At 41.2% G+C, this 10,389-nt stretch overlaps 1 protein-coding gene across 1 annotated transcript; it reads right to left on the reverse strand.

The window, feature by feature from the left end:
• Positions 1 to 672: 672 nt before the first annotated feature.
• On the reverse strand, positions 673 to 8,520 carry tp53rk (TP53 regulating kinase). Its single transcript, XM_076975876.1, has 2 exons — positions 8,240 to 8,520; positions 673 to 1,268 (listed from the first exon to the last, which is right to left on the reverse strand). The coding sequence occupies exons 1-2, from the start codon at positions 8,496 to 8,498 to the stop codon at positions 787 to 789; spliced, it is 741 nt and encodes a 246-aa protein (XP_076831991.1). The 5' UTR covers positions 8,499 to 8,520; the 3' UTR covers positions 673 to 786.
• Positions 8,521 to 10,389: the final 1,869 nt, after the last annotated feature.

Consider the following 10,389-nt stretch of genomic DNA (forward strand, 5'->3'; position numbering starts at 1 on the left):
AAGAAAAAACAGCACATTGCCACAATGACCAGAAATGCCCTCTTGCCTGCATAATGGAAATGCATGAAGTGGAGGGGAAAAAATCTGAAAGCATATTGTTGAAGTAGTTCCTGCCATGCTAAGCAGACTTGGGAAAACAAAGTTTCTCTCACTTTCTCATAAGTTCGAATTATTGATGTTCACTATGTGAAACTTCCACAATTCATGAATTCGTCACAACTGTCACTGCTCTTTTGTTAATATAAATTAACACTGCTCTTTAGTTAATATAAATATAATTATTGCATTCTTGATTAATAATTTTCTATGGAGTCTAGATGTTGTGGTGTAAACATGTTTTATAATACATTAGAATAGAAAAGAACAGAATAGAATATAGAGGGCACATATCATTCTGTTAGTAACATGTAGCCTAATCTATCCATAAGTTCCTGGGTTTCTTCGGTAAAACCAGATCCCATATTTGTGCATCATACGTCACATCATCTTATTGCAACCATAAATAGGGTAGTATTTTGGTAGTTTGGTAGTATGGCGGTCCGAAGTGACATGGATATATGGCAAAAATGTGTTGAGAGAACAGGAGCTATGTTAGCTTTCTTGTTTCAAACCTACAGTGACAAACAATAATTCCCTGAAGCACTGAATAAGGCAGAAGGAGAATGGCACAGCTCATCATTCAAAAATCTTTTATTTACAAAAACAAATCCAAACCATGTTATCAACATTCACTGACAACAGCATTACTGGCATTCAGGAACACATGTGTTTTCACCCAGTTTCCATTTACCCCACCATAGACCTCTTTCTTCCTCTAAGTCTAACCTCATCCAGTTTTTTAATGACACCTGGAGCTTTTTTGGATGAATCAGTGTAGCTCTTTAGAAGTCTGTCAAACAGAGCCTCTGTATTTGGATGAGTGCTGAGGAAAGCTTTCTCCAAGACATACATGTCAACCCCTTTGTCCTCAGACAGGGCAGAGATATAACTCAAGCCAAAGTCAATTAAAACCAATTTAACATCTTTGGCATCTTCTTTTACCAGCAGCATATTGGAGGTGGTAAGGTCTCCATGGATTATGTCTTCATCATGCATCTTTGCCAAGACTTGACCAATCTTGTCAGCTAGGGCACAGAGCGATTCAATGTTTTGTCCAGATGCCTGAGCTGATGCGACATGTTCCTTCACAGTGATAGAGCCACTGATATCCTCCAGGAAAATGCAGTAGGTGGTGTTGTCAACAAAGTAAACAACCGGGGCATTGATACCTGCACCAAGGAAGATAAAGGAAATAACAGGCATATGTTTAATAAAACTCATAAATGTCTACATTAAATATATGGCTGCACAACATCAATCATACTGCTGTCTATCTAAAGACTGGTAAAATGCAAAATGCTATACATGTCATTTAGGATATGACAGTTCTGCAGTGTAAGTGCAAACATCAAATCAAAAAATTCTTCATTAGCTGTCCAAACTGCTTCTCTATATTAGAAAAACAAAACCATATTTTTTTAGCTTTTTAATATTCGGCAAGATGGAACAGATAACTAGACAAGCAAGACAACCTACACCAAAAAAATTAACCCTGCTGATTAGTAGGGGTGTCAGGATTATCGAAATTGTCACGATCTCGAGCCTCGAAGTCAAAAAGAGGATCGACGATCCCTCCCTCTAAGCTACGCAAGCACCCACACTATGCAAAGTAAAGCCTGGTTTAAACTAGACACGTCGCAAGGGTCCGCATGCCGAAAATGACATAATTGCGGTGGCTCAGCCCGTGCGCGCTGGGGAATCGCAAGGTCGTGCACCTCTCGAAATTTGTAACTTCGCGTGCACCGTGCTTCAGCACAATGAGCCAAGTCATGTTTTCTGGGCTCATACACCTTTAGAAGGTGGAATTAAAGCACCCAAGTTAAATATTTATGCATATACTCGTAACGATTCAAAATAATTCGCTTTTTCATCGCATTATTTAATGGTGGTTTGTTTTCAAAATGCCCAATCTTAACGTCTTCACGTTCTCTCATGTTTTGTCTGGGAATTACAAGAGGCTCGTATTTGTTAATGTAATACAAGAGAACTGTTCAGTCAGACAACTATTTGTTGTGAAACGAAGTAGTTACACTTTCAAACATTTTCAAGTACTTTAGCCTAAATCTCAGCAATTTTCAAACCTGGAACAAAATGCAACATTAATTTGTCAGGTAAATGTTCTTTCCCCCGTTTTTGAGGGGTGTTTCTACTACCACATATCGTTTCGGAGAACACTGCAAAGAATATAAATGCCTCCCCCGTTCGCGGAGGTCTGCGCGACATGTGCGGAGTCGCCCGCTACAGTCACTCGCGAAAGTATAATCCATAATAAATAATCCAGCCTTGACATGGCTCAGGGATTACATCACACGCAGCGCCGTGCGGCCGTTACGGTTAGTTAAACAAATTTAAACATGGGTCTGTGGCGGGAGCTGAGTGCAGAGCGTTGAGGAGCGATTTCGATTGGAGGATCGTTCTCTCTGTCTGAGATTTTTTATTAATAAATTTTCTTGCTGATGCTGGTCCAGCGTGGCACGTGCCAGTGATTATGCCTTGGCGTGCCAACAGTGGCACGCGTGCCATAGGTTGCCAACCCCTGCCATAGACTAATCTAAAACTGGCATAGGCCTCTCTGCTGTAAATCGAGAATCGTATAGAGACCCTAAAATCGGAAATACAATCGAATCGAGGATTTAGAGAATCGTGACACGCCTACTGATTAGGGTTGCAGCGGTATGACATTTTCACAGTATGATAACCGTCTCAGAAAATACCACAATATCACGGTTATCATGGTATCACAGTTTGTTATATATATTATTAAAAGATACATTGACCCTTAAAGAAATTACAACAAAGGTTTTTTTTGTTCAATGAACTATTTATTGTAGAAACCTGGAACTATTGTATACAAAATGTCTCCTTAAAAAAATAAGCTGTACACATGTTTATATAAATACCCCCCCTTCCCCTCCTCCAAGGTTTCCTGGTTTTCTCAAATGAAAATATGGTGACCCTATCTAACACGTTTATAATTATAGGGCTTGAAATGCCCTATATTGTTATTCCTTTTCTCCAAATTTCTGCAATGAATGCGGCCTGAACCACTTAACGTACAGACTCCGTTCGAATTGCGTTTCGAAGGTCTCGGCTCTGTGTGGTGTGCTATCCATTTTTGGAGTTGATTAGAGTTATAGATTTTAATAGAATTGAGTTTAAAAATGAAAAATGGCCCTATTTAAAATGAATGGTGGAATGTTCAGAATTTCAAATCATCACTGCCAGTTAGAGTGTGAGCTGGCATAAAAAATGATCAAAACGTTCTTGGATAAACTGCTGTAAAATCCTTACACCTTGACCTAGAAGCTCCATTTAAACCATTTAAATTTTAAATGGGAGAGAAACTTGTCCTTTCTGGCACGCCGAAATATCTAATCATTTGATGAATTAGTTTTAGAGTTATGAGCATTTGTTTGGCACTAGACATAGAAAACTGCCCCATTGCCCCCCATATAAATGAAACAGAATCAGCTTTGTTGAGATTTTTGTGTGTTTTTAACTTGTCATAAATCAGTCATTTTTGTCATATATCAAAATCATCAGCAAGGGGTCCCCTCTCACACAATCTCTTCAGTGAAGCGATAGGTTAAATGGGTCCCGAACTACGACAGTTTGTTCGGAGGGTGCAAATCACATAAAACAAGGCTTCTCCACTCAGAGTGGCAGAGACAGAGTGTCAGTTATTTTTGAATGTTTCTCCCCCTCCCCCACACACGCACGCGCACACACATGCATCTCTCATACCCACTACACACAGTCACACACATATACACCACACAGACACACACACATACATACATGCAGATGGAGCAGAGGGGCAGATGGGCCAGATGGAGCAGAGGGGCAGATGGGCCAGACGGAGCAGAGGGGCAGATGGGCCAGACGGAGCAGAGGGGCAGATGGGCCAGACGGAGCAGAGGGGCAGATGAGGGAAATGGGAAAATGGGGCAGATAGAGCAGAGGGGCAGATGGAGCAGAGGGGCAGATAGCAGAGGGGCAGATGGAGCAGCGGGGCAGAGGGGCAGATAGCAGAGGGGCAGACGGAGCAGAGGGGCAGATGAGGGAGATGGGAAAATGGGGCAGATGGAGCAGCGGGGCAGATGGAGCAGCGGGGCAGATGGGGCAGAGGGGCTGATGAGGGAGAGGGGCAAATGGGGCAGAGGGGCTGATGAGGGAGAGGGGCAAATGGGGCAGATGGAGCAGATGGGGCAGATAGAGCAGAGGGGGCACACCTTTTCAAGCCCTATAGTATTTCATTCAGGAAATGCAAGTCTAGTTACATCATACAAATGTTATGCCTCAAAGATATATCATTACACATACGGCAAACTTATCGCATCGTGTTTCCTCAAATTTGATGTTGAGTTCTTGTAGGCTGAAATGTCCACACGTTTGGCAGACATAACTGACAGCGCATTATATAACTGTCCTTTTTACACATTTGTAATATAAACATTGGCTGTATGAGGTCAGGGATGCTCGCTCGGGAGGTTTTTCTGTCACTTTCTTGCTACCGTTGGGGAAAGTTTGCGTATGTGATCACGTGACTGACCGGCTTCATTTGATTGGTCACTCATACTCAGGTGACGAGAGGTTGGTCAGTCTTCTCACTAGAGGTGGGTGATACTGGGAATTGTGGTATCGATCCGATACCAAGTAAATACAGGGCCAGTATCGCAGATATCAATACCGATACTTTTTAATAGATCACAGATCCAAAGGATCCAAAAGATCTAGGATACAATTTCTCCAAACATTGTATGTGACAACAAATGTTTGCCTTAACATTAGGAAAATAAATCTTTTTTGAATTAATGAATGTTCAATTTATATAGCGCTTTTCAAGATAGCCAAGGTCGCTTTACAATTTTAACACAGGTACAAGTCTTACACAACCAATGACACACCAACTGGAAGCGGCAGCCAATTGCACACAGTGTACACTCTACCAGACGCCACAGCCCCCTTGAGGACTGAATGAGGTGCAGGAAGTGGAGAGAGGACAGACCCTAGTGGCAGAGCACCATCCACCACTGGGCATACAAGCACACAAACATTCATGCACAGACACCTGCTTTTCTATTGAACAGAGACACACAGTTACACACTTAGGGAGAATTAGTCAGGGAATGCCAATTTACCTAACTTCCATGTTTTTGGACTGTGGGAGGAAACCAGAGACACCTGAGGAAACCCACGCAGACACGGGGAGAAAATGGAAATTCCACTCAGATAGGGACATGAACCCAAGACCCCAGTGCTAACCACCAAGCCACAGTGTTGCCCAAACAAGTAGAATACACAAAAAATACAAAAATGAATAAAAATTCTCTTCACTAGATATCTTTTCTATTCTTTTCTTGAAGTTAAATTGTTCATAATATTTTTTCTAGTCCACCTCTCATATCTTTCAAACCTTATGTAATTTTGTTGCACTATGTGCACTTGCCTGTGGCTTTAATTCTATAAAATTCCCTGTTGTGGGATAATTAAAGCTTAATCTAATGTTATCTTAGATAACACTTTTACAAATGTACTAGGTTATTATCTCAATGTCTTAATTATATATATTATATAATATATATACAGCGATTCCTCGCCACTTCACGCTTCAGCTTGTGCGGCTTTACTCTTTCGCAGATTTTTATAAGATATTAATTTGAAAAATAATTTGTGGATCTTCGCTTTTTCGCCGTTTTTTTGCGTCATTCGATCGGTGGAAAAAAATATATTTTATGAATTTGTACGTGAAAAAAATCCCAAAATGTATACAAATATATTACAAATATTAATTCTAACAATAAAGGAATGTTATAAATAACTAGACTTGCATTTCCTGAAGGAAATACTACGAATTACAGTAAATATTGCATAAACGACGGATTTCTGTAGGCTACTTTTCTTCCTCTCGGACATTTCAAAACTTCTGTGGCGTCTCTCTCCTTAAGCCTGGTTTATACTTGACGCGCCGCGAGCGGCGCGAGGGTCCGCGCGGCGAAAATGACGTAATCGCTGTGTCTCCGCCCGTGCGCGAGGGCCTCGCGCGCTGTCACGGCGCGAGGTCGTGCACCTCTCGAATTTTGTAACTTCGCGCGCGCGCCGCGCTTCAGCGCGATGGACAAAGTCATGTTTGCCGGGTTCATACACCTTTACAAGGTGGAATTAAAGCACTTGTACGTCACTTAAAGGTCCATTTCAATATTTCCCAGCACGTTAAACTTAATTAAGTTAAATGTTTATACATATACTCCAAATTAATCGAAATAATTCGCTTTTTTATCACATTATTTAATGGTTGTTTATTTTCAAAATGCCCAATCTTAACTTCTTCACGTTCTCTCATGTTTCGTCCTGGAATTACAAGAGGCTCGTATTTGTTAACGTATCGTTTCGGACAACACTGCAAAGCCATATTTACGTTTGATGCCTGATGTGTATATATACGGTCTCTGGTCAGGTAAAAATGTTCTTTCACCGGTTTTACAGAGGTTTTTTATTCTCCACTGCTACCTATCGCCACCTATCGTTTCGGAGAAAACTGCAGCGACGCTCGCGACGTTCGCGAAAGTATAAACGCCTACACCGCTCGCGCACAGTCGCGCGAGGTGGGCGGAGCCGCGCGCTACGGTCGCTCGCGAAAGTATAAACCAGGCTTTACTGTGAGTGTTTACTCCAGGAGAGCGCCGATTGGGTGGGCCAAGCTGAGTGGGCGGGACCAGGCTGAGCCTACCTGCATGGCTGTTTGGCTGGCGCCGCTGAGCCACGTGACAGTGCAACAACAAAAGAGAAGACGGGGGCGGGTCGCTGCTCCGTGCTGTGTGACGCAGCGCTGCTCTTACAGACAGAGGAGACTTTGATGAATCCGCGTGCATAGCAGTCAGTGCGTGCGGGAGAGAAAAAAACTAGAGTATCGATCTTTTTACACGAGTATTGTTCAATATCAATACCAGCGTTGGTATCGATATTATCGATAGTTTGGATCGATCCGCCACTTCTCACTGAAAAGACTAATTATTTACAAAACGAAAGTAACGGTAGCGCGCGGCGCAAATCCGACTGTAACGGAGTAAAGGCCCATTCACACCCTACGGTAATTACGGATACGGAGCCTTTCGTCCGGTTCCGGAGGTCGTTTCATCCGTCAGTGGGTCCGTTGCCAGAGCGCTTACGAATCCGTAGCAACGGAGCAATATAAACGAGAAATCAGGGGGCAGTAGAGAGTCAGAAGCATCGGACGTACACCAATTCGGGAAAATCAATGAAGAAGAGTACTGGACTTTAAAAAATGACGCTCGAGTTAGAAGAGAAACTTTGCGAGTTGGTTAGAGGCTACATTCTGCTACGGTGCCAGGTCATCGCGATAAACAGCGATGCAAAAACAGCTGGGAGGAGATTGCTGGTGCGCCGGTGCCGGAAATTTGACTATACTGCCCTCTAGAGGATGTATTTAAAAAAATCATAACAACGTTGGAACCGGAAAGAGGTATAGTGGCCCGCTACGGAGGCTACGTTTGGTACGGACGGACGAAATTCGTCCGTGTCCGGAGGTATAAAGCCTGCTTAAAAGTCGTGTTTTTCTCAGCACATATTTACTCAAGTAAAAGTAGAAGTCATTCATATTAAAACTACTCTTACAAGTACATTTTTGTCCATGTAAATGTAACGCGTTCCTACCCACCTCTGCATTCATCCACTACTTTTTAATGTAATTGTAACGTATTTTGTCAATTGTGATTTTTACACCGCAATCGAAATTTGTCCTCCGCTTTTAACCCATCTGTGCAGTTAGAACACACACACACACACACACACACACGTGATTACTAGGGGGCTGTGGATCACACGTGCCCAGAGCGGTGGGCAGCCCGGGGAGCAGTTGTGGTTAGGCAGGGTTGCCAACTCTCACGCATTGAGCGCGAGACACACGCATTTGACTGTTTTCACACGCTCTCACGCCACACTTCCGATATCTCACGCCGAAAAAAAAAATCCAGTTTATTTACCTCTAGGACATGTCCGGGGAAAAGAGGACGTCTGGTCACCCTAATATGTGTAATGACGCTGTCATGGTTTCGAGCAAAGCACGTTGATGCCATTTTAGCAAAAGTAGCTTGTTAAGACATTAAGACACTCCACTGACCTGCTTTTCTGCAGCGTAGTATTGAACGAACCTCCTGCGTCGTTCGGCGGCGCGTTAGTTTCTCATCTACCAAAGGGTGCCTGTACAACTTAGGAAACCTTTCCTTGATAATAACAGACTTGCCTAAAAACGTACCGCGATATACACGCGCTTCCGCACCCTGCTTAATCATCAAAGCTTTATGTAAATATGGGGGAATATATCTGTTATTGAAAGAGTCCATTTGTGCCATGGCTTTTCCTTTTTGTAGTTGAAACATGGTGAAGGCAACCGCAGTAACTGCAGTGAATATTTTCAATATAAAAGTCTTACTTTAAAGAAGGAATGTGTGAACATCCCCGTAAGAAATGCGATTGCGCTTTGGTTATATTCAGAGCCGGCCCTGACCAATGTGGTGCCCTAGACGAGATTTTGGTTGGCGCCCCCTGTATCATCAATCATCGGGTTGATTGTGTCACTATTAAAGAAACAAATAAAAAGCAAATGACTTAAATATTACCATATAACAAGCAATAAATATAAAGGTGTTGCACAAAAAATATTTTAAAACTATTTTACATAACGTAGTGCAGAGAACAACTTTTAAATATTAAAAATAAATTAAAGAATAAAAACAACTACCACCAGTGCAAATCAGGGCAATTTGCCTACTGCAACATTATTATTTCAAAAGTGCATCCACAATATTAGTATATATTTATTTTAAGCTAAGCTAATCATAGCACCTACTATGATTGGGCAGTATGATGACAGTGGCGGTTTTCACTAAGATCATACAGAGGGGAAAAAGCCACAATGACGATTGAGTGTTAGTTGTGAGTCAAGCGAGCTGGTTTCAAAGAAAAACACAACAGCTACAGATTGGCAACATTTTGGATTTGTTTCAAATAAAAATGAGAGACCATTGGAGCACGCCCCCACGATTCTAATTCGATAATATGATTGGTTGATAAAACTGCCAATCTATAATAAAAGCTCTCAATGTAAAAGGGCCTTTCTCTCTTTTACCTAGAAACAACGGTGTGAAATATTCTGATTGGTTGATTTTTTATTTCACCGCTGAGGTTTTTTTCAAGCACAAGTACGAAAAGTGGATTTGAAAGCCGATTTATAGGAAAAATACAAATTATTGGTGAAGCGTTATTAACATATATTACATATAATAGATAAAGCATCCTTTTTAAGATCAATTAACCTTCAGAGAAGGCGTTGAAGTCTCTGACGGTTCGCCAATGGTTTAGTGTTAATTCACCACATATTACCATTATATTACCTGTTTTTTGCCGCCTTTCTTCCTCCACTTTTCTCATTTTTCTACCCTGGGCACCAGAGGACTTCTGCCTTTTTGACGTCTTTACAGGGAGATGTCACTCACTCTGTGGTGTACAGAGAAACAGTAACGAGGTGCGCAGAGCGCGCGGGTGATAGGTGTCGTTTGTTGTTATTATAAGAATTATTAATTTGTCTAATATTATTAAACAATGAAATTATGAGTATGTGGACTTTGCTTGTTTTCACATTTATTAATTGTTCATTTGTTAAAAAAAAAAAAAAAAAAAAAAAACCGCATGCACGCGAGCGCCCCCCTGGACAGCCGGCGCCCCTAGCATTTGCCTATATCGCCGTAATGGAAGGGCCGGCCCTGGTTATATTCATAGCATTATGATATATAGCAGATAAATAAAAAATAATAATAAAAACCTTTTTATTCATTTATTATTTTTATTCCATAACTGTTAGTATAAATGTGAAGGCTCTGCTGTACGAGTTTTTTTTCTCAGTTAAAACTGAAAATTACCTAATAAAATACTTACTAATACTTTTCACGGGCTACTTTATAGATAGATATCTATAGAAAGATATGTGTAGTGAATCATTTTCCAAAACGTGGTTATCAAGGTGCATGCTTAAACTCGGTAATCCAATTAATTTTGACGATTCTTGAACCAAAGCTAACTGAATACAGTTTTAAAACTAATATTTACCTACCCAATGTAGAGACCAAAGCCTATTTTTAATCAAAATTTTATACATAAACAAATTGAAAAGATGAGTGCATTGTAGATTTTGTATTTTAGCGCGTTAACATGACGCATGCAAAGCTGAGACAGCATTACTGTCCAAAAAATCCTGTTGACAGAAAATGATAT

This window comes from Brachyhypopomus gauderio, chromosome 1 (genome assembly GCF_052324685.1).
Source record: "Brachyhypopomus gauderio isolate BG-103 chromosome 1, BGAUD_0.2, whole genome shotgun sequence".
Lineage (NCBI taxonomy): Eukaryota > Metazoa > Chordata > Actinopteri > Gymnotiformes > Hypopomidae > Brachyhypopomus > Brachyhypopomus gauderio.

Coding starts and splice junctions, on each gene's coding strand:
- tp53rk (XM_076975876.1), bottom strand. CDS start 8,498: ATGTTTCAACTACAAAAAGGAAAAGCCATGGCACAAATGGACTCTTTC. Junction 1,269..8,239: donor ACTACGCTGCAGAAAAGCAG/GTCAGTGGAGTG, acceptor TCCTTGGTGCAG/GTATCAATGCCCCGGTTGTT.